Source organism: Saccoglossus kowalevskii, chromosome 3 (genome assembly GCF_978046115.1).
Source record: "Saccoglossus kowalevskii chromosome 3, keSacKowa6.1, whole genome shotgun sequence".
In the NCBI taxonomy this organism is placed as follows: Eukaryota; Metazoa; Hemichordata; class Enteropneusta; family Harrimaniidae; genus Saccoglossus; species Saccoglossus kowalevskii.
The window spans coordinates 8,594,037-8,620,884 of record NC_140643.1 but is presented as its reverse complement, the minus strand read 5'-3'; the positions used below and the strand labels follow the sequence as shown (position 1 = coordinate 8,620,884).

At 32.6% G+C, this 26,848-nt stretch overlaps 1 protein-coding gene across 1 annotated transcript; it reads right to left on the bottom strand.

Moving 5' to 3' along the window:
• Positions 1–356: 356 nt before the first annotated feature.
• Positions 357–23,324, bottom strand: LOC144347233 (uncharacterized). Its single transcript, XM_085496723.1, has 8 exons — positions 22,403–23,324; positions 13,568–13,654; positions 12,220–12,257; positions 11,828–11,911; positions 6,367–6,528; positions 5,932–6,000; positions 5,286–5,387; positions 357–3,429 (listed from the first exon to the last, which is right to left on the bottom strand). Exons 1-8 carry the CDS (start codon positions 23,322–23,324, stop codon positions 3,097–3,099), a joined length of 1,797 nt encoding a protein of 598 aa, XP_085352849.1. The 3' UTR covers positions 357–3,096.
• Positions 23,325–26,848: the final 3,524 nt, after the last annotated feature.

Here is a 26,848-nt window from a genome sequence, read left to right as displayed (position 1 = left end):
AAATGTTTTTTTGGCAGTTTGTCCAACTGAATGTTTACAGAAAAATGTAACAATGCCCTGCATATGTGACTTTTCTGTCGATATCTATGAGTGAATATTCACTGTCATAATCACTGTGGTTTGTGACGAGATAGTAACATATATGCAAATTTCATAGCAACCAACAGACTGAAAAAGTTGTGGTTGAACAATTGGTCGAAAATTTTAATTTGATCACAACAAATATTTTAAAATTTATGAATAATAGTTTGAAAAAAATTCTGAGAAAGCACTCTTAGTAGATGTCAGTTATGAAAATCAAATGATTTATGATGCATAATCATGCATATCATTATCTTTAAAGAAAAATGATAGTATTGGCATATTTTTAGTTTTTATTAAAGTAGACACCTTTGGATTAGTTTAAAAAACACAACAGATAATGTTCTGAGTAGTATATACATAGTGTAAACTGTAGAGAAATAGTGTGAATAATTTGAAAATAAAGAACTATTTCTTTCAAAAAAAGACAAAGTGAATAAACAAACAATTTTTACAGAAAAATTACAAACTGTAATGTGTTCAACAGATATGTATATATACATAATTACAAACTGTAATGTGCTCAACAGATATGTATATATACATAATTACAAACTGTAATGTGTTCAACAGATATGTATATATACATAATTACAAACTGTAATGTGCTCAACAGATATGTATATATACATAATTACAAACTGTAATGTGTTCAACAGATATGTATATATACATAATTACAAACTGTAATGTGCTCAACAGATATGTATATATACATAATTACAAACTGTAATGTGCTCAACAGATATGTATATATACATAATTACAAACTGTAATGTGCTTAACAGATATGTATATATACATAATTACAAACTGTAATGTGCTTAACAGATATGTATATATACATAATTACAAACTGTAATGTGCTCAACAGATATGTATATATACATAATTACAAACTGTAATGTACTCAACAGATATGTATATATACATAATTACAAACTGTAATGTGCTCAACAGATATGTATATATACATAATTACAAACTGTAATGTGCTTAACAGATATGTATATATACATAATTACAAACTGTAATGTGCTTAACAGATATGTATATATACATAATTACAAACTGTAATGTGCTCAACAGATATGTATATATACATAATTACAAACTGTAATGTACTCAACAGATATGTATATATACATAATTACAAACTGTAATGTGCTCAACAGATATGTATATATACATAATTACAAACTGTAATGTACTCAACAGATATGTATATATACATAATTACAAACTGTAATGTGCTCAACAGATATGTATATATACATAATTACTATGATGGTTAACATGTTCAATGCAGGTCCCATGCAACAAATGCAAGAGAAATACACAAAAATTAGCTGCATATAACCAAGAACACAATTTTAAAAAAAATGGACGCATGAGATGGCATTGTATACTATGAAGTTAGCACCTAATATTATATAGATACTGACATTGCCTCAGAACCTGAAGGCTGACGCTGAGATCAATACCAACGACTTGGAGACAAAAATTCTCGACATTGGCCGAGAATCAATAAAAGCCAAGATCAATAATTGTTTTTTATTATCTTGAAAAAGAACAACGAGGCAGTAAGCGAGGTAATACTGAGAGCAAAAATACACCCAGCCAATAAATGCATTGTAAAGTGTTATTCATTTTTTTTATTGTCTGCAACAATTTATGTGTCCCAGATGAAGAGGCCAATGTCAATATTTTTCAAATAATCATGTGGCCGCATTTGACCAATAACATTGACTGACTCATATTTTAGGGATAATAACATTTATTTGTAGAGCAGGCTGATACGAGTGACATCATTGGCTAGTATGATCAACAAACTGAAGCTGACATCCATGACGCCAATCACAATATCCCCGGTTCTACCAATAATTGATATTTGGTGATAAAATTATAGCACATAATCTGCTCTGAGTGTCAAAACAACAGAGAAACCTATGCTTATGATTCATATGCTAATTAGTTGTGATGTCATTTGTAGTTACGAGGCCAGAAACACCAAATGCACTGATAAATGATCTGGTCATCTCAAACACATACAGATGTCATATGAAATAAAATATGTAATATTTAAAACTGTTTTATAATACTTCAAGTTAAAAATTAAATCATTATTTATTATGAACTAAAATCATAAAATAGTTTTTCTACAATTATGCTACCGGTGACTAACCAGTAAGTCAATACTACCGGTATATGCAACTATGTGCCTTTTGTTCAAATGCTTGTAGCAATAATGCAACGTCCTGTGTTATCAAATATTCTGTTCCATGAATGTAAAAATATATTCTAAGTCACGAATGAGGTACTCTAAAGTACTTTATTTTCACTTGGAATTTATTTTTAATATTCTCGCTGAAGGCATGAATCAGTGAAAATATCTTTTTTATATTCAATTCATCAAAAATCAGTGACAGTAAATCTCATACAAATCAGACAAAATGTCTTTTCAGCAAAAATTAATTCCAGCTAAAATCATTTTTTTACAAAAATTCTGACATGTGAAACATAATGTTTTTAACCACTACCAGGGGTATATTGGGTTGCTCAATTGAAAATGCAACAATTCAGTGGCCAAAAAAATGAAGAAATTTTGTGATCATAGATATGTAATATACGGTAATACAATTGATACAATATTGTAATACAAAAGTATGAAGCAAAAAATACAGTAAATGCATGTGGTGAATTAAGTTTTAAGAAAGTCTTTAGAAAAATAGATAGTTTGAAAAACTATATGTCTAGCATACATTGTAGTTAAATAAAGAACAAATTCTTAATGTTGCTGCCTTGGCTTATGATACTGATGGAGATATATTAGTTGCTAAATGTACATACTGTAATTATTCTATTAGTAGCACATATTCTTATGTAAACTACAAAGTGTAGAATAAAAATAAGTAATATTTTAATAATTCAGTACACATGCAATTATTGTTCATATGTGCTTCTATTGGAGATGTGCTTCTAATAGAGCAAATATGAATGTGTTGTAATAGATTGTTACAATTCTGTTGTGGGAGGCGGAGATCTAATGGAGTGTTTGGGTCGCCAACCTCTAATATATTTAGTGATTTTAATAGCATTGAAGTCGGAGATGTTGAATTGTGATTTTAAAGTTTGAATATTTAACTCAGTGAGAAGCTCTCCATCAACATCATTATGTGCAAAGGTTTTAATAGTTTCCTCATCAATATGAATCTCACTTCGAAGGAAATTACCAACTTCTTCAACTGTCATCTCATCAATGGGTTTACTGAACTTATTTGTACTCCGAGTGGCAGAGTGGTTACTTTGTGTTGGCTCAAACACCTCATATCGCTGTTGGGGAAAGTTCTGTAGATGAAATGCAAACATACATGGTTTTAATAATACCATACAATTTGAACACATAATTCTATTACCGGTACTTATAATCAAGACATCCAATTGTTTTATATGTTAATTTACATAATTTGGAATTTGATATCACTATTTGAGAATCAACCCTTGTAGGATGAATATTAGAATATTCTGTTGAGTTATGAATAACAGCAGGCACTGTACCACTTTGAACAATGGTCACACAAATATTTTTAAAAAATAATAAAATTATAATATTGAGACAATGATTGAACTAATCTGAACAAAGTCACCCCAAAATATCAAATATGATTATCAGTTTTAAAGCAGAAACTGAAAATATCACTTTTGCCTCAAATCACACAAATATTAGAAGAATAGAAAAACACAAATATGATCATAGTGAATGAATAAGATTCATACCAAATATGGAAGCAATATAAACAATAGTTGCAACAAAGATTATCTTTTATGGAAACTTGTCATGGAACACACTAGGACAATGATAATCAATTATATCATAAACTCAGTAGATAAAACAATCAATCTTCACTTTCGTGGATGTCCTATAATTCAATTTGCTTAAAGCTTTCTGATAAAACTAAACTTTCTGAAACATATTTCTAGAAATGTGCATTGTTCTTGTAATTTCTAGTGGGAAGACAGATCAGTGTATATATCACCATAGTTACCATTACATGTATCTATTTATTGGCGATCCGCTCCGCTAGGATTGCCCTTAAAATCACTTTTGTGTTTTTGTGTGTGTGTCTGTGATTTCCAGTGTTTTCACGTATTAATTCTTTTGTGATTTTTTTGGCTTGGCCGATTTCGCTCAAACTTGGCAGGCAGGTCACACCATCACCCTAGTTATTAGGTAAAATCTGGAAAAAAGATTTGGCCCACCGTTCCCAGATGTATCTCCTCCTACAAATTTAGGATAAAACACTTCAGACATAGCTCATTCTACTCAGCTTGAGTGTGGGCACAAAGTTACTAATTGAATTTTTGATTCAATAGCACGAAATTTGAAACTGTTCACCATGAATGGCTTTTTAACTTTTCTGTGATTTTTTTTTGGCTGGGCCAATTTGGTTAAAATTGGCAGGCAAGTCACACCTTCACTCTAGTAAGGTTGTAAAATCTGAAAACAAATTCTGGCCCACTGTTTCCATGGCAACAGCCAAAAAAACTGATTTTTTGTATACCTTTGCGCAAAATGTAACTCACCCTACATTTCTACGATTAAAAAGCACGGACATAGCTCATTCTACTCAGCTTGAGTGTGGATATAAATTTACTGTTTAGTTTTTATATGTCTATTTGCATTACCAAGAAAATTGATCTCAAAGTTGGGGTAACTTTTCACCAGCAACGGCTTTTAACGCGTGTCTGATTTTTTTGGCTTGGCTGATTTTGTGCATACCTGTCAGGCAGGTCGTACCGTCACTAATTGGAAAAATATCCTGGCCCACCGCTGCCATGGCAACAGCAAAAAACTAATTTTTGAATACTTTCGCCCCAAATTTGTTACCTCCTACCAGTCTTGTAGTAGCAGTGTTCAAATGATCATGCTTTTTATTTTGGCTACGTTGCGCACTGGTATACGGTGCCTAGTTTTATTAGTAAACCAACGTTAGATTCACATTCATGTCCTACCATGGCAACAGCCCAAAAAACATGTTGCTTGTTTTTTTAGTGGAGTGGATCGCCAACCAGCCTACCGCCTTGTCTATCTTTGTTGTCATAGAATCAAATATTGTACAATATTATTGGTCAAACAATGTGATAATTGAAGCTCAGGAAAAATAAAAACAACATAATTTGTTATTTCATAATATGGACCATACCTGTTTTGGCGATTCTGGTGGTGTGGTCATAGGTGGTTTAGCCAGTGGGGATATCGGTGGAGTCATAGGTGGTGATTTAAAATGTCTTTCATTACCGGTTTCCTGTAGAGAAGGGAGACAAAAATTGTGATTAATATTTTATAAATATGTTCAATAAACAAAATGTCAAATTTTACAAAATGATTCTAATTTTTTCCACTTGTTTTGAATATAAATTTAATATTAGGAATTTTAATTGTCATAACAAATTTTCCAAAATTTCTCTCAGGAGAGGGTTCACTATAAAAATTCACTATTCCCAGAATGCATTGCAAATGTGGCAGTTTGCAAAAACAGTACATTATACAAAAGCAAATAACACAGTTGCAGCAGATGACAACTCAAACAGTGAGTTGTGAAAACAGACATCTATTACAACCTGGAATGTAATGAAGCCTGATATGGTACAAGAACAAACCTTATCACACGTATGATAACAAAACTATGATCACAGGCAAGATATATATGATAGATAAAATAATTGCCATAACTACAACAGAAATACTATTGATATGTAATGTTTTATTGTAAATGAATTTGAAAACAATAAATACAATACAGAGATATGCAACGTATAAATATATATTTTGGTAAAGAACAAACAGACCCTTTGTTTTTGATATTTATGTTTGTTGTTTGGTACATCCCACACCTCATACACTTCATGTTGATGTCTCTGTGGATCAAACAAACAGGATATACTGGATCTTTTCAGCTATATTCAGTGAACTCAGAGTAGTACCCTAACTGACAGAAATCAATCTACTGTACTCAGTGATTATCTTGGTGGTTATAAAAATTTGAATTATAATTCGCATCCTATAAGAGAATTGTAATTTGGTCTGTGTATAATCAAGAAAAAAATAAGATGATACAAGTATATGTGTGTTGTTATACTGCCCTCTATGGACAAGAAACTATTCTGGAGTCGTCATGCATGCATATCGATCACTACAAATGAAGCTGAAATGAAAGGATTAATTACATTTTACATATAGTGTCAAGAAAAAAATATTCATTTTGTTTTAGATCAAACATGTACCTGCTTTGGTGATTCTGGCTTGTTTGCATGTTGTTTCTGATATTTTGGTGATACTGGTGAACCAATTGCAGGGGATTTCAAGGTTTTCTTTATTTCCCCAATTGAGTGTGGATCAATAGAAACACCACAAATTAGTGGTTTTTCATTTTTCTTTCTTTGTTCCTATCAATATAAGACAATCATATTACTATTGCACAACACAAAACTAAATAGTGGACAAGCATGCAATTGTTATGATGAATGTTGCTATTATTCTACCTGATATATCTACTATTCTAACTGATATATCTGCTAATATAGCTTATATATCTACTAATATAGCTGATATATCTACTCATATACCTGATATATCTACTATTCTAACTGATATATCTACTAATATAGCTTATATATCTACTCATATAGCTGATATATCTACTCATATACCTGATATATCTACTAGTATAGCCGATATATCTACTAGTATAGCTGATATATCTACTAATATAGCTTATATATCTACTAATATAGCTGATATATCTACTAATATAGCTGATATATCTACTAATATAGCTGACATATCTACTCATATAGCTGATATATCTACTAATATAGCTTATATATCTACTAATATAGCTGATATATCTACTCATATAGCTGATATATCTACTATTCTAGCTGATATATCTACTAATATAGCTGACATATCTACTCATATAGCTGATATATCTACTCATATAGCTGATATATCTACTATTCTAGCTGATATATCTACTAATATAGCTGACATGTCTACTCATATAGCTGATATATCTACTCATATAGCTGATATATCTACTATTCTAGCTGATATATCTACTAATATAGCTGACATGTCTACTCATATAGCTGATATATCTACTATTCTAGCTGATATATCTACTAATATAGCTGACATATCTACTAATATAGCTGACATATCTACTCATATAGCTGATATATCCACTAATATAGCTTATATATCTACTAATATAGCTGACATGTCTACTCATATAGCTGACATACCTACTCAAATAGCTGATATATCTACTATTCTAGCTGATATATCTACTAATATAGCTGACATATCTACTCATATAGCTGATATATCTACTCATATAGCTGATATATCTACTATTCTAGCTGATATATCTACTAATATAGCTGACATATCTACTAATGTAGCTGATATATCTACTATTCTAGCTGATATATCTACTAATGTAGCTGATATATCTACTATTCTAGCTGATATATCTACTAATATAGCTGACATATCTACTCATTTAGCTGATATATCTACTAATGTAGCTGATATATCTACTATTCTAACTGATATATCTACTAATATAGCTGACATATCTACTCATATAGCTGACATATCTACTCATATAGCTGATATATCTACTCATGTAGCTGATATATCTACTATTCTAGCTGATATATCTACTAATATAGCTGACATATCTACTAATATAGCTGATATATCTACTAATATAGCTGATGTATCTAATAATATAGCTGATATAAATACTAATCTAGCTGAAATATCTACTAATATAGCTGACATATCTACTAATATAGCTGACATGTCTACTCATATAGCTGATATATCTACTCATATAGCTGATATATCTGCTATTCTAGCTGATATATCTACTAATATAGCTGACATATCTACTCATATAGCTGACATATCTACTAATATAGCTGACATATCTACTCATATATCTGATATATCTACTCATAGCTGATATAAATACTATTCTAGCTGATATATCTACTAGTATAGCCGATATATCTACTATTCTAGCTGATATATCTACTAGTATATTAGATATATCTAATATAGCTTATATATCTACTAGTATAGCCGATATGTCTACTAGTATAGCCAATATATCTACTAGTATAGCCGATATATCTACTAGTATAGCTGATATATCTACTAGTATAGCTGATATATTTACTAGTATAGCTGATATATCTACTAGTATAGCTGATATATCTACTAGTATAGCCAATATATCTACTAGTATAGCCAATATATCTACTAGTATAGCTGATATATCTACTAATATAGCTGATGTATCTACTAATATAGCTGATATATCTACTCATATACCTGATATATCTACTATTCGAACTGATATATCTACTAATATAGCTTATATATCTACTAATATAGCTGATATATCTACTCATATAGCTGATATATCTACTATTCTAGCTGATATATCTACTAATATAGCTGACATATCTACTCATATAGCTGATATATCTACTCATATAGCTGATATATCTACTATTCTAGCTGATATATCTACTAATATAGCTGACATGTCTACTCATATAGCTGATATATCTACTCATATAGCTGATATATCTACTATTCTAGCTGATATATCTACTAATATAGCTGACATGTCTACTCATATAGCTGATATATCTACTATTCTAGCTGATATATCTACTAATATAGCTGACATATCTACTAATATAGCTGACATATCTACTCATATAGCTGATATATCCACTAATATAGCTTATATATCTACTAATATAGCTGACATGTCTACTCATATAGCTGACATACCTACTCAAATAGCTGATATATCTACTATTCTAGCTGATATATCTACTAATATAGCTGACATATCTACTCATATAGCTGATATATCTACTCATATAGCTGATATATCTACTATTCTAGCTGATATATCTACTAATATAGCTGACATATCTACTAATGTAGCTGATATATCTACTATTCTAGCTGATATATCTACTAATGTAGCTGATATATCTACTATTCTAGCTGATATATCTACTAATATAGCTGACATATCTACTCATTTAGCTGATATATCTACTAATGTAGCTGATATATCTACTATTCTAACTGATATATCTACTAATATAGCTGACATATCTACTCATATAGCTGACATATCTACTCATATAGCTGATATATCTACTCATGTAGCTGATATATCTACTATTCTAGCTGATATATCTACTAATATAGCTGACATATCTACTAATATAGCTGATATATCTACTAATATAGCTGATGTATCTAATAATATAGCTGATATAAATACTAATCTAGCTGAAATATCTACTAATATAGCTGACATATCTACTAATATAGCTGACATGTCTACTCATATAGCTGATATATCTACTCATATAGCTGATATATCTGCTATTCTAGCTGATATATCTACTAATATAGCTGACATATCTACTCATATAGCTGACATATCTACTAATATAGCTGACATATCTACTCATATATCTGATATATCTACTCATAGCTGATATAAATACTATTCTAGCTGATATATCTACTAGTATAGCCGATATATCTACTATTCTAGCTGATATATCTACTAGTATATTAGATATATCTAATATAGCTTATATATCTACTAGTATAGCCGATATGTCTACTAGTATAGCCAATATATCTACTAGTATAGCCGATATATCTACTAGTATAGCCAATATATCTACTAGTATAGCTGATATATTTACTAGTATAGCTGATATATCTACTAGTATAGCTGATATATCTACTAGTATAGCCAATATATCTACTAGTATAGCCAATATATCTACTAGTATAGCTGATATATCTACTAATATAGCTGATGTATCTACTAATATAGCTGATATATCTACTAATATAGCTGATGTATCTAATAATATAGCTGATATAAATACTATTCTAGCTGAAATATCTACTAATATAGCTGACATATCTACTAATATAGCTGACATATCTACTCATATAGCTGATATATCTACTCATATAGCTGATATATCTACTCATATAGCTGATGTATCTACTAATATAGCTGATGTATCTAATAATATAGCTGAAATAAATACTATTCTAGCTGAAATATCTACTAATATAGCTGACATATCTACTCATATAGCTGACATATCTACTAATATAGCTGACATATCTACTAATATAGCTGACATATCTACTAATATAGCTGACATATCTACTCATATAGCTGATGTATCTACTAATATAGCTGATATATCTACTAATATAGCTGATGTATCTAATAATATAGCTGAAATAAATACTATTCTAGCTGAAATATCTACTAATATAGCTGACATATCTACTCATATAGCTGACATATCTACTAATATAGCTGACATATCTACTCATATATCTGATATATCTACTCATAGCTGATATAAATATTATTCTAGCTGATATATCTACTAGTATAGACGATATATCTACTATTCTAGCTGATATATCTACTAGTATATTAGATATATCTAATATAGCTTATATATCTACTAGTATAGCTGATATATCTACTAGTATAGCCGATATGTCTACTAGTATAGCCAATATATCTACTAGTATAGCCGATATATCTACTAGTATAGCCAATATATCTACTAGTATAGCTGATATATTTACTAGTATAGCTGATATATCTACTAGTATAGCTGATATATCTACTAGTATAGCCAATATATCTACTGGTATAGCCAATATATCTACTAGTATAGCTGATATATCTACTAGTATAGCTGATATATCTACTAGTATAGCCAATATATCTACTAGTATAGTTGATATATCTACTAGTATAGCCGATATATCTACTAGTATAGCTGATATATATACTAGTATAGCTGATATATCTACTAGTATAACCGATATATCTACTAGTATAGCTGATATATCTACTAGTATAGCCGATATATCTACTAGTATAGCCGATATATCTACTAGTATAGCTGATATATCTACTAGATAGCTGATATATCTACTAGTATAGCTGATATATCTACTAGTATATTAGATATATCTAATATAGCTTATATATCTACTAGTATAGCTGATATATCTACTAGTATAGCCGATATGTCTACTAGTATAGCCAATATATCTACTAGTATAGCCGATATATCTACTAGTATAGCTGATATATTTACTAGTATAGCTGATATATCTACTAGTATAGCTGATATATCTACTAGTATAGCCAATATATCTACTAGTATAGCCAATATATCTACTAGTATAGCTGATATATCTACTAGTATAGCTGATATATCTACTAGTATAGCCAATATATCTACTAGTATAGTTGATATATCTACTAGTATAGTTGATATATCTACTAGTATAGCCAATATATCCACTAGTATAGCTGATATATACACTAGTATAGCTGATATATCTACTAGTATAGCCGATATATCTACTAGTATAGCTGATATATCTACTAGATAGCTGATATATCTACTAGTATAGCTGATATATCTAATATAGCTGATATATCTACTAGTATAGCTGATATATCTACTCAATTGCAGTACTTTTTAGTTACGTCTTGCCTTTCATTACAAACATCATGATTGTGACTGTGTGTGGGAAATTGTGTGTAAACACGCAGTGATAAATCATGCAATGTACCTGTGATGGTAACTCAACATTTGTGTAGTTTTCTCGACAAGATACAGGCGGCTTTAAAACTGGACCAGGTTTTGTTTTCTTGTTCTACAATACAAAGCAAAATAATAGTATCACCATCATATATATTTAAGCATTTTCTCAGCTAAAAGGCAACTTTACCTCAAATAAATCAAAACTTTTTTTTAGGTTATTGAACCCATGCTATTCAAATTTCCCTCTTGTGGTTTTATGATTAAATGCATTCATTGTGACTAACACCCATTGTATCAGTGATACAATTTGTAAATATTCCATATTTACTCTGATCATTAAATTGAAGTTTAGATTATACATTCCCTGTTTAATTTATGAATATATCCAGCTTTGGAGACTAATAAAATAAAATCTCTTACCCGTGGTGGTACAGAAGGCTTCACAACCTGTGCATCATCTATGAACATTTAAATGAAAAAATATTTTTATTAATCTGAATAGTTACACCCCCTGAATTGTGAACAGGGAACGTGACCTGGGGTTAGACCGTCGCGAGACAGGTTAGTTTTACAATGTTTGAATGTATAATAATTCTCTACTGTTTTGTAGACATATGCTATACATGTTATACAATGTTTGAATGTATAATAATTCTCTACTGTTCTATAGACATATCCTATACAATACATACAATGTTTGAATGTATAATAATTCTCTACTGTTCTATAGACATATCCTATACATGTTATACAATACATACAATGTTTGAATGTATAATAATTCTCTACTGTTTTGTAGACATATCCTATACATGTTATACAATGTTTGAACGTATAATAATTCTCTACTGTTCTATAGACATATCCTATACAATACATACAATGTTTGAATGTATAATAATTCTCTACTGTTCTATAGACATATCCTATACATGTTATACAATACATACAATGTTTGAATGTATAATAATTCTCTACTGTTTTGTAGACATATCCTATACATGTTATACAATGTTTGAACGTATAATAATTCTCTACTGTTCTATAGACATATCCTATACAATACATACAATGTTTGAATGTATAATAATTCTCTACTGTTCTATAGACATATCCTATACATGTTATACAATACATACAATGTTTGAATGTATAATAATTCTCTACTGTTCTATAGACATATCCTATACATGTTATACAATACATACAATGTTTGAATGTATAATAATTCTCTACTGTTCTATAGACATATCCTATACATGTTATACAATACATACAATGTTTGAATTATAAAATCAATAGTTTTATTTTCTTTCCTTATTTTCCAGCATGTAGATCTGATTTTAGATTTGTTACTTTAGTTGCACTTTTTTAAGACTCTATGCTTTGGACAGAACTGCATCAACGCAATCATGGTAAAGCCAAAAAAAAAAAACTTATGTTGCCCTCAAGTCGGAAAATTGAAAATTAGGGTCTGACGTTTTTTTTTTTTTTTTTTTTTTTTTAAACTTCATAGTATTCGGAACATGTCAGAGAAATACAGATCAACCCGAGGTTCAAAAGTCGCCACTTATCCCCCGGGGACCCTGGGGATCAAACAACGGTCCGGGATAGCTAATTTTTAGAGGAAACACTTTTAATATTTGGGCCTATTGTTAAAAAAAAAAAAAAAAAAAAAAAAAACAACGCGACCTAATATTTCATATTTTTCGGTCGGTCGCTGAGAATTTTTTTTTTTTCTGACCTAAAGTAAAAAATGTTCACTCACCTTTTATATATTCATAATCATCGTCATCATTATTATCATCATCATCATTATCAATCTGTTTAATATCTCTTGTAACCCGATTTGGATCTGAAAAATCAAAAATATTTTCTCTACTTTTCTTATTATTCTTATGTAGTAAATTTTAGTCATTTCATGCGTGTTTAACATCACATGACATCACACTGTGGTTTATAAATCCACTACAATGTGACTGTACAAAACAAATATATGACTATGGTTTCATGAAATATGTTTCCATGATTATGGTTTTCTTGACTTGACAAATGAACTCATCACTAGGTGATATTCCACATTCTGACATTTTAGTTACATATCTCAGAGTAATCATCTCATGACCAATAAGGGTGTTAAATTGTCTGCCACATACTTAATTAATTGTCGCTATTTTCACTGAAGGAATAATTCAGTGAAAATAAATTCCATACAAAACATCCAAAAAGTCTTTTCAGCGAAAATTAATTCCAGCTAAAATATAGCTATACTGTATAGCTACAGTATAGCAAAATAATGTTTACATAAAAGGGGCTTATTATTTGTTATGCCTTCCATATTAAAAATTTTAAAAGAGAACAACAAGATAATTAGGGCAAGATGGCAGCCAAAATTAGTATGTTAGTCTGCTCCAAGGCAGTTGCATCATGGTGGAGGTGCCATGGGAAATGTGCCAGTTATAAGATGAATTCAGGCCAAACTTTGACTCCTAACACATATCTTGTCAACCTACAACCTGCATTACATTTAACACAACCATAATACTAGACAACAAAACAAAAATGATATCTGAATCCAAAAAATGAACACAACAATTGGTACATTTGCAATATCTCATTTAGGTTCAAAATTATGGAACAGTCTACCCGTTGCATTGAGAAAGGAAAAAAAAACAATTTTCAAAATTAAAATAAAAGAAAAGCTATTTTCAGAATATTTGAAGCGATTATATATATATATATATATTACATATCAGTATTATTAAGATTTGATATGTTGTTTTTCCTTTTTTTATTTGTTTTAATATTTCAGTGTAATTTCAGTTTAATTTTATAAAAACCTGTACAAGGGATCTGACTCAATTACATGTTGTTCTGTAGCTATTTCAGTGTCTACTGTCACTATAATATTTAATTTTATAAAAACCTGTACAAGGGATCTGACTCAATTACATGTTGCTCTGTAGCTATTTCAGTGTCTACTGTCACTATAATATTTAATTTTATAAAAACCTGTACAAGGGATCTGACTCAATTACATGTTGCTCTGTAGCTATTTCAGTGTCTACTGTCACTATAATATTTAATTTTATAAAAACCTGTGCAAGGGATCTGACTCAATTACATGTTGTTCTGTAGCTATTTCAGTGTCTACTGTCACTATAATATTTAATTTTATAAAAACCTGTACAAGGGATCTGACTCAATTACATGTTGTTCTGTAGCTATTTCAGTGTCTACTGTCACTATAATATTTAATTTTATAAAAACCTGTACAAGGGATCTGACTCAATTACATGTTGCTCTGTAGCTATTTCAGGTTCCTTTTATTCATGACAATTTTCATTACAACAGTGTTTGTAAATATTCGTATGTGTAACAATTATGGGTAAAGAAATAAATTATTATTATTATTATTATTATTATTATTATTATTATATGTTCGTTTTTGCACATATTTTTAGTTTTTCTTCAAAGAAATATTTTGTAATTGAAAAAATAAATAAAAAAGTTGATGATTTCATGTGACAATCAATAATTGTGTGACTCAATCAATTTATCAAGTCACATGCCAGTGATCTTTTTAAAGCATGTTGTACTTTTTAAGGTAGCAGAAAGGATGTTATGACATTTTTGAATATAAAATTCTCTGTCTGTTATCTCATTCAAAACCTCCATACATTGTTTGAAAGCCTGGATATAGAACATATTTGAACATAGGAAATCATTTGTTGACATAAGTGTCATGTGACAGACTAATTGCCAAATCTTGTCAAAATGACCAATCCCACGATTTCTAGACAACACTGCAGTATATTTCATGTAAATGTGTTCTGACTATTTTAAGAACCTGCTTTTTGAGTGTTTACAGAGAAGTGTTTTACAGTCCAGTAATTTACCACTATATTTATCACCTTTGACCAAAGACTATAGAGAAGAAGATCTTTGCTTTGACCAGCCATTATTCCGTAACAAAGAATTGTATTTTAATACCCATACACATTCACAAATCTCATTGTCTTGTGAATTTGAAACGTGTGACTGTAAAGTAGTAGATTTAATGAGTGGTCAGAAAGAGAGAGTTATACACTTATTTTTCAAAGTTCAGTAAACACATCTAGCAACTATGTACTAAACATAAATAACTTGTTCTAATATTACAAACAATTTTTTAGCTCCATGACGAGTGCTACTGCAGAACATAATAAACATAATTTTATACCATTTTTTTGGAAAACCCGTTTCCAGTAATAAGTTAGTTCCATTATTATGTAAATATATCAATTAGGAGATAATAAAATATTACTGTTCTGCAGAATTCACTGTCTGTTTACAAATAAGTTATAGTTCAGGTAAATCTGATTAGACACAATAAACAAACAAAACTAATATGCTCTTCATCACAGTCCCTCTATCCCCGGTCTGGAAACGGCTATTGTCCAAGGTCTAAGGTGCTGGGTATGGCTTTCTGTGAAGCATATAGTCTATTGATAGAAAAGCATTCCATTGAAACGATCGATTCATTGTTCCCTGCATATTCTAGTTTTTACAAATGAAAATTTAGACCATATATTTTGATACTTTTGTAGATTTAGAAGCTCAACACAATTCTTTAGACGGCAAGTCTTTCTATAGTGGCATATTGACATTATTATTTGTGAATATCGCACTTAAATTTGAGGTACTCTGTCAGAGATCGCAACTTGGAACACGTCTAACAACCTTGACTGGTTGGCCCCTTCTATTCATCATGTGTTTTAGAAAGGTCGATGTTTTTTCATTTATTGGATAGCTTAAACCTACATGTAGTTGTAGTTGGTGGATCGGTTTATTGTGATTGTAATACAAGTATGTTGTAATTACAGTAATATGTTCTGTTCTGGTCGCAGTTTGTGAGTGCTTAAGTTTGTGTACGCTCAGCTTTGTGGATAATTGTCCAAGATGTGAACGGTTTATTTACTCCCAACCAGCCTTGGGACAATAGACTGCCAAGCGTTTCCAGACCGGGAATAGAGGGACTGTGTTTCTGTGTAATTCATCTAAGAATGGAAAGTAATAGAAGAGGAGAGAGGACAAGTTTTAATCAAGATTTACATTTTTTTGTTTCAAGCCTTATCACTGTTTGCCTATTTTTTCGGTTCAACCCATCATTGCTTTAACTTATTTACTTAACAAAATCTTGACCGCAATTTGCTATGCTATATATGCACAGAATGGTGCACATGACAATATAAGCCATTCACAAGGCCTAGCTACCACTGGAGACAAAATACTTAGTTAGTTGTTTATCATTGTGAGTAGACGGTAGACTGTTTTGTTCCTGTAGTAAAAAATATACCATGTTGTATATGAAAGATCCAAGTAGAGATTTGTAGCACTTTCAGATAAGCTCAGTTGAGTACATGTGCACTGATGTGTGATGTTGGAAAAACATGATATATTGTACACAATAGTTTTGCCATTTTGTTTCTAGACTATTCATGACAAACTGACATTTATATATTGTGAAATACAATGCTAGGACCCTGGTAGGATCATGGAAATTTTTTATTGAGCCAAAATTTTAAACAAAAATGCAATAACTTAGCACTGCTCATTTGTTTAATGTTTCAAACACCTATTTGAGCAGTAAACTTAGATTTTTTAAATTTTTCATTGTAAAAAAAAATATTAGTAAAATTTTGTTTTTTCCTTCTCGCTACTTTAATTGAATTATTTAACATACTTGATGACACCAACTAACAAGACAAAAATACAGACATGATGTAGTAAGTCTTTATCGTCCTTCTTATACGCCCGTTATTAGACGTACTAGTAATCATAATGACCCCATAATTTATCCAATATTGTGATTTATGATCAATGTAACTCCTAACCATTTAAACACGGTTTGCAACAAACATTTATATTATTATTCAAATGAAGTCCTAAAGAAATCATTCTAGCATGATATTCTTCAAAGAAATACTAACTGAGACAAGTAACCTGTTGAATGCTGTGTGGGTAATATTTTTATATTGATTTTTGTTGCATTTGCAGCAAATAGTTACCAAACAATGAGAAATCTATAGGATTGGATATACCTCTCAGCTGGCTTCACATGCATAGTTCAAGACTGCCTAACCGGTGCTTATACCAGGATTTAGTTGCAGCACTGTGGTCTGTGGTTACAGCTTCATTTTCCGAGTAATCACAAGTAATTGACATTACAATAGAAAATAAAAGACTGGCACTCCCATACAATTAATAGCAAGTGAAATTCCTGGAATTGAAACATAGATTTTGAAGTCACTGGTGTAGGCATTGAATAACTTCAAGTTGGCATAAAGACGAGGTAGTTTATTTAATCAGTGCTGAACTAGAGGTTGAAATTATAATTAAGTTCGTTGTCATATAATTTGTTTATTTAAATTTCTCCTGAATTCAAATAGAATACACTGGTGAAAGGATGTTTTTGAGGTGTGGTTACATTGTGTATGGAGTGGTAGGGTTGGGTGTCATATAATTTTTTCATTTTCAACTCTCATGAAATCACACAGAATTTCACTTAATTTATTTTCGATGAAAAGTTTTCAAGCATACGGTGTGAATCAAATTTTCACTGTGCTGTGTCAAGTCTCAATAGAGTATGAGGGAAATGGCATTTTCACTGGAATTTATTTTAGCGGAAAAATGTTCACAGTGAAAGGAAGTATTCCACATTATTATATATATACTGCAGTTTATTTTGATTCGTCCCTGAAATCAAAATCGGTACTTCCACACCCCATATGCAAATGAGGTCTGAGAGCGAATAAAGTAGTCCGTTCAAGAGTAGCGTTTTTTGAAACATAGCAGAAATAAACAATATTTAGAAGTACGATACTTTACGTTTGGGTACATGAATATATTTGCCGAGTGAAATGAAATTTGAACAACAGTAATGGTACTTCTAAGCAGTAACTTATTTTGACTAAAACTTGCATATCACCCATGCAATGATGTTTTTGGTATTTTCACGGTCAATATGCAAATGAACATGGTATTGGCGATTCGCTCCACTTGGATTGCCCTTAAAATCACTTTAATTTTGTGTATCTGTGTGTGTGTGTGATTTCTAGTGTTTTCACGTATTAATTCTTCTGTGATTTGTTTGGCTTGGCCGATTTCGCTCAAACTTAGCAGGTAGGTCACACCTTCACCCTAGTTATCAGGAAATGTATCTCCTACAAATTTTGGATACAACACCTCAGACATAGCTCATTTTGCTCAGCTTGAGTGTGGGCACAAAGTTACTATTGGTAAAACCTGAAAACAAATTCTGACCACCGTTTCCATGGAAACAGCCAACAACTGAATTTTTTAATACCTTCACGCCAAATGTATCACACCCTACATTTCTATGATTAAAAAGCATGCACGTAGCTCATTCTAATCCGCTTGAGTGTGGGCAACAATTTACTGAGATTTGTTTTGGCTTGGCTAATTTTGTTTATAATTGACAGGCAGGTCGTACCGTCACTAATTAGCAAAACAATCCTGGTCCACAGCTACCATGGCAACAGCCAAAAACTGTTTTTTGAATACTTTCGACCCCAAATTTATTACCTCCCACTAGTCTTGTATTCATGCCTTTTATTTTGGCTACGTTGCACACCGGTAAGAGATCACCGACGCCGACATTGTTACACTGTATCAACGTAATCCCGACGCAACTTTGAACTTTGAATGAACTGTAAATGCTGCCTGCAATCTAGAAAATACTATCGGTTGGAAATAATAAATTTAAGGGATTGTTCAGTTACTCTGGCCTGGGGGGGGGGGGTCGGCAGATTCCATTTTGTCAGCAGTAAATCTTAGTTGACCCACCCCTATCAACAACAAAAAGTGGGCGACCCCCTAACATTATATTTTAAAACATGCTGACCCCCCCGAAAAACAAAGAAACATTTAACAGTTTTGGCTCTGACATGATTACAAAATGTATGATGTGCATTGAAAATATCGTGGTTTGCCGTATTTTTTAGTGTTTGCATTTAATAGACCAGTCACCTTAGGAGGGGAGGGGAAGCATAAAGCCAAAAAACGACTACAGAAAAGGCTGCAAGAAGTAGGGAAATCTATGCTGCTAAAGATAGTAAATAAAAACAAAGCTGTGGAGTACTCACTTGATAAACGCCCTTATAAGATAGGAAAAGAGGATTTGAATCCAGGCGGTTTGAAAACTAATTTGGATTTAATATATCTTTCATATCTTATAGACCAGGAAAGCTTTACACCTGAAGCACAGTCTGTGCTTATGAAAACAAAGGACACTTTGATTTTTGTATAAATTTGTGTTGGATTTTGGTATTTTACAGAGCAAAATATGCATATTTAAAAGTTAAAAAAACAAAAAAAACTATTTATTTATATACATGAATTCATTCAACTTTTTTGATTTGCTGAACAAAAACTGTCACTGCTCTTTGTACTAATTGCTGTGTTTTTCCGTCTCCAGCTACAATTGGATAAATCCAGTAAATATCTTATACAATGGTGACTTCAGACTTTAAATAAAATAATCTGATATCACATGGACTTGGGATGTGTTCAAAACTTAACTGTATAATTGCATGGGGCTCTGCCGCATTGCATAATCTGTTAGTTATTTGTCAACTTCAACCCCAAAATATTTAGCCTATAACATTTTTTGCATCACCAAATTTATAGGCAATATGGGTAATAGTTATTATTAAGAACACATTTGTACGATTAACTTTTTAATCTATTGTTCTGAAATAAAATTTAAAAAAATATATGCATAAGCGCGTGTGTGAATTGTGGAAAACAGGGTGACCCCCCCAATCGCAAAATCAAAATCAGGGTATCCCCCCTACTGATTCACCCCCAGGCCGAAGTAACTGACCAATCCCTAACAACAACATACGTCCTAGCAATAAAATAAAATGACTTCCAAGGACTGAATGTTTTTTTTTCGAACTTTGTATACGGTGCCCGGTTTTAGTTATAAACCGATGTTAGCTTCACGTTCATGTCCTACCATGGCAACAGCCGAAAACATATTGCTAGTTTTTTTTTAGTGGAGTGGATCGCCAACCGGCTTGTTTTCATTGGCAAAATCGTTCAGCAACATGTTTGGCATATTAGGTGTACATCACATGGACTACTACGATTGAGAGAACTTTATGTATGTTGAATGAGTTTTATAAACCCCGAAGGGCTCTTGGAAGATCCACCCGCAGTAAAATTAGCGATTGCCATGGAGGCGCAACCATCAACATCAAAATCCCAGGAGGTTTCTGCTGGCGACGTTACCCAGTTCCAAATAAAGATCACCAACGCCAAATAAGCAACATTTTAACCGGTAATCAAGATTAATTCAATCCACGGCTAACAAGCAACATCACAAGTGAAGTCGTAGCGTGAAGCTCAGCACTACTGCTGACAACTGCAGTCATGCTTGCGTGCCTTCACCATTGTATTCAAACGAATCACGTGGTGTGCCGTTCTCTTTCAAACCCGGGATTCGATCAATAGGGGAGTTTCAGTAAATAAACACATTGCAAATCATGCAAATTCAACATTTTCAAACAAGTATACTAAAACAGAAATGCTCAGCGATGCAAAAGAAGGATAGATGTTACTTTTCATTATACACATCTCTGTTGATACAATCCCTCACATATTCTATTCCCAGTTATACCTGCGTAAATGGATTAGCCTCTTTTGATGTTGACATTCAGACTAAAATCACGTGACAGGCTGTTAACATTGGCTGTTGCATACACTTTCGCCGGTCTGGAAAATGTGTTTAGTTAGCTCTCATTCAAGTAACAATGCAGATTTCCCAGTGGGAGTGAAACTATTAGACTCTCCCATTAAAAAATAGGGGTGTTTTGAGCAAAAAAAACGAATAACCCTGGAGTGCACACAACACACTGAATTTCGGAACAAATCTTGCATTATTTACAGCAGCAGAATACAACAGAAATATCAGACGAAACATGGAAACACTATATATATATATTTCGGCCTGAACCCTCTCTATTGCAATTCCAGGAATTACCCCCCATATGTGCAACCATTTTCCACCTTGGTACCACCCAAGCCTGAAAACAAAATCTTAATACCACGCTGAAGCGTTTGGTAATAAATAACAATGTGGCATTAAAATTCACTGGAGATCACCCAAAAGTAGAAAAAACACTACTGCAATGACTTATAATGTTTAATATTTAAGATATAGACTAGGGCCCGGGTCTATATCAATATGGATGCATAGAACGGAAAATATTATTCAATAGTAAGTAAATGATGGTAAAGTTACTTCAAGAAGCGCCCTCTATTGCTCACAAATTTAGTATAGTTAAACACGGAAGTAAAGCAAAAAATAACAATGAATACTATGTTTAATAAAAATTAGTAAGTATTGTGTTAACCGACGCTCACGTACAGCACCAAATCGCCTAGCTACACGTCATGACACGCCCCCCCCCCCTCCCGTCCACGGAATTACTAACAAACCAATGCGGAAAGATGGTCGGCTGCATTTTACAAGGTAAAAAAACAGGAACAACTTCCATTTATTAATCAGTAAAATGTAAGAATCAAGATGTCATACCTAATTTTGGTAAAACGGGTCTCTGTGATGGTGACATTGGTGGTGGAATGACCATGCGTGGTTTTGGTTTAGTGGATCGGTCGATTTGGGGCGGTTGTAATTTTGCAGAACTCTCTGGTGGGAGTACGGTTGGTTTAACGGGCGGTGGTTGTTCACTTTTTCTTGGTTTAAACGCTTCAACTCCGAAGTTCTCGTATAGTTCATCTTCATTCGGCTGGTAAATATTACGTTTCTCATAATATTCTATGTACGGCACCCCCTTCATTTCGCCCACCTCGATTTCTGGGAGAAACGTCTTTACCATTAATATGTAGTCGTCAGTGTCGTCGTCGTCGCTTTGAACGTGAAATTCGACTTCAATGAGATCTAACGGCAATACGAACATGTGTCGCTTCCAGTAACCATCCTCCAGACTTTTAGTACTGGCAATCACGTACGATTCTTGTATTTCTTCCTCCAAAGTGAATATACTCGTCTCAGCCTGGAGTTCCGTCAGCATTTCATGGGTTCGTCTGTCAAACTGACTAAATCTCGCCTGTACTGGTAGAACGAAGTTGTCCAGTATTTCATCGACGGTGAATTCTTCCCCCTGTGTAATTGGGGACTGCCCATCTGGAATGACTTCTAAACGGCCTCTAAATGATCGCGGTATCGTGAGAAATTGTTTGTTATTTCCGGGTATGGTTCGGACGGTAGCCAGTATTTTGTATTCGTGACGTACCCCATGTACTTTCAACACATCGCCAATTGAAAAGGCCCTGCAATCGATATCGTATATCCCTTCATGAACTTGAATAAGCTGTGGCCAGGTATCCCCAAACATCTCAACGATCTGCTTTAAGGAATACTGATTTTCCGACCACTTTATGTCAACGTCGATTATGTCCTCATAGTGAACTAGGGTGCTATCACCAGACGCCATGATTGTTTCTAAACTTTGACCTTATATACCGCGTAACGAGTATAACCGAATGCCGGAACCGGAACGGCCTGCATGTATATATTAAACTCATAGTTGCTGTCGACATAGGAAGTAAAGTAAGCAAATAACACCGAATAAACGGCAAGGTAAATACTAGTATTTACCTTGCCGTTTATTCGGTGTTATTTGCTTACCGGTACTTTACTTCCTATGTCGACAGCAACTATGAGTTTAAAATTATTTCTCAGTACTTATTCACTGTTATAATGCTGTACCATTACTTTCACCATCCTACTACAGCCAGATCTGAAGGCCTTTGCCGCATTCTGGCCATGCTGTGTGGCGCGTATCGCGTGGACGGGTTTCATGTTCTCTGCACGTAATAAGCTCGGTTATTATAGTCAAAATGGGAATTACAGAGTTGTAAATATTGGTGTTTCAGTTGTTGAGATAGTTATTTTCATTGAAGTGCCATTATTAATTTCAGAATCTTAGACCAAACATTGCTTAGTCCTGTAGTTTATGTAACAAAAGTTTAATTTTGTGTGCCCAGCTTTTATTTTGTAGAGTTGAAAGTTTTTTCAGTGTTGTAAAATAGTTTGTAAAGAAGAGAGTCCTGGACAGAGGAGAGTAAACGAAACCAATATTTATATATATATTTATATATTCAAGTAAATTTTATGAATAATGAGTAAACGGCCTAGTTCCATTCTCACGGCGATATTAGATGACATAATTGGAACTCCTAAGCTGGTATAACAACAATTTATAACAAATATTACATATTCCAAAAAAAATGGAGCCCTTTGGTATAAAAATGAATTGCAAGTTCAAAATAAATGATGGATAAATACAATTTACTGTTTATTAAATCCCAATAAGACTTGAAAGCAGTTCTACCAATCACTCCACAACTCAGTAAGTGCATTACAGCGCACTTTGAATTTTCAACGTATAATGTTCCAGCTTATTACTTTCACATATTAACGGACACGAAACCTTGCAATCGAACGATGCGCAATAACGGGGACGGAACACGTACTACTAGTATGCGTGGAGATTTTCACGGTGCGTCAGTTTACGCTGCCAGTGTTTATTGTGTTACTGTGAAGTGGAAGAAGAAAATCATGTCTGAGACAAATGAAAATCTAACTTCCTGTGTGCAACGTGGGTCATAATCTTCAGTACAGATAACCCCATTGCATATAGCGGTTCAATATTCGCATTTATCACAGTATACCATACCAGGTGAACTAGGCTATATCGGTTATAAATAAATACAGCGAAAGAAAACATTTCTTATAAATATACAAAGTTTGACAGGTTTTAGGTAGTTTTGTTTCCTGTTTTCGTAGTGGAATAAAAACTGTTGTCTTTACAATTGTTTGTTTCACTCGTATCAATATAATGGACCGGACTATTCAGTTTTGAGGAAATGTATTTTTTTCTGATTATTTTGTGTAGCTACAACCTGGCAGCTATGTTTGGCTTACGGAACAGGAGAAGATGTAACAGTTGACCGTGATGAAAGGAATACCCACGGTTATATTCATTGGGCGAATAACTTGAAATCCGGCTGATAATTATATATATTTATAAAGTATAAGATTAGAAAAGAAAATCAAAATTAGACAAAATGATTACTAGTATTAGAACGTATATTACAGTTTGAAAGCATGAGCAGACGGACTTCCTAGACCAAATTATTATTAGCTTGAAAGTTAAATGTAAAATATACATTTTATCCTGAATTCCACTTATTACGTGAAATCTGTGAAAGCGTGCTAACACAAATTAAGAGTTGATGTCGAAATTACCTCAGATATACGTGAAATGAACATCTCAAGATATGAGATATTGGACTGAAACAGAGAATACATCGTAACTTGTACAAGATACGACGATTAGTTTAAAATTCCTGTATTGGTTGAAAATTGCTGCGTGTATTATCAGGGGGTAATTCTTTTCCTCCACGGGGTTCTCCACACTTGCCAGGGGGAAATCTCGTCTCGTCTCTATATCTCGTCCCCTTGAGGTGCGGGATCGGGAAAGTCACTTTAACTTTACAGTCAAATGAGACACACACAACGGAATACGTTTCAGCTCTCGTCTTAGTCGGTCAAATCGAGCACTCTATAAGACACAGCGCCCTGGGGGAAAAATCCCCAAGACTATCGCAAGGCTGACCCAAGACTCTCTTAGACTGCGTCAACACTCGCCCCAAGGCTCTCCAGGACTGCCCTCAGACTCTCCAGGACTGCACTCTCTCTACTGCGTCTATCGTGCTGTGCTCCCCAAGACCAACTCAAACTCTCTTTATTCATTTTCAAAACTCTAACCAATTACAAAACAGTAAAAGGACTCTAGGGCGTAACCTTCAATCATAAAGCCAATCACACTAAGTACTGAATACGTCATATCTTTTGATTAATCGTTCACTACATTAATAACTATGAATATAAACTGTCAGAATGAATAGTCTAAAAAGCGGTGGTTATCTGGTAATTAGTTCCAAATCTCTGAGCCAAGTTCCGTCCAAAACTTCAAATAGACCTAAACGATGACAGACATAACACAGCGATTCGCTAATAATCAGCTAATTAAGTCGGTCAACAGATACGCAAAAACAAATTCATGACAGTATATTAATACATGTATTTCAAATTAAACAGAACGCATTCCTGGGGATCAGTTCTGTTTAATTTTTCTTCAGTAATTACATTCAGACTACATACCTACCTAATGTAGCATTCGAACACTACATGAGTTGGTTGTAATTCTCGGTGATTGGTTATTTTGAATTCGACATTAGAATGCATAATGAATATTATATGTAATTACTGAATAGTTAATTTCAAAGTTCAAGACTATCTTTGTCGAGTTGAGTTTATAGCTTACGGCATAGAGCTTAGAATGATTCTAAGGCCTGCCTAGTATTCGTAGTGGCAAATAACCTCGTCACCTTAGTTACGCATTTGCATGTGTACAGGCGCTACACACGCAACCTTTTTGTGTCTGGAAAGAATCTTAAAACAAAATCATTGTCATTTCAGTTCATCAAATTAAAATACTAAGTTCGATGTGATTCAGCTATGTTTTGTTTCATTAGTCAGGCCTGTTTTATTAGTTTGTGTATTTGCGACAAATATCTACTTTACAGAGCAAACAATGTGTGTGGGGATAAGGTCAATGAACTCTAAAAGTCTGGGCAAAAGCAAGATGTATTTTCACGTGGCTGTCAAAGAAAAGAAATCAATATATTTTATTCAATACAGACTGCAGTATTATAATAATGATTCTGATTTTTGACTCCCGTGTGCGAAGCACAAAAGTTTTGCAGTTACCCTGTCTGTATGTCTGTATGTATGTATGTATGTCTGTATGTATGTATGTATGTCTGTATGTATGTATGTATGTCACTTTTTTTGTTCCACCGTTATCTCAAGAACCACTAATCAAATTTTGGTGAAACTTGGTAAATAGATACTCTGGGATAATGCGCAGAGTTGATTAAGTTTTGGTAA

Excerpts from the sequence above, each read along its gene's own strand:
- LOC144347233 (XM_085496723.1), bottom strand. The coding sequence starts at position 23,324 with ATGGCGTCTGGTGATAGCACCCTAGTTCACTATGAGGACATAATCGAC. Across the intron at positions 13,655-22,402 it reads ACCCGTTTTACCAAAATTAG|ATCCAAATCGGGTTACAAGA; the intron begins GTATGACATCTT and ends TTGATTTTTCAG. Across the intron at positions 6,001-6,366 it reads AGCCAGAATCACCAAAGCAG|AGACATCAACATGAAGTGTA; the intron begins GTACATGTTTGA and ends TTTGATCCACAG.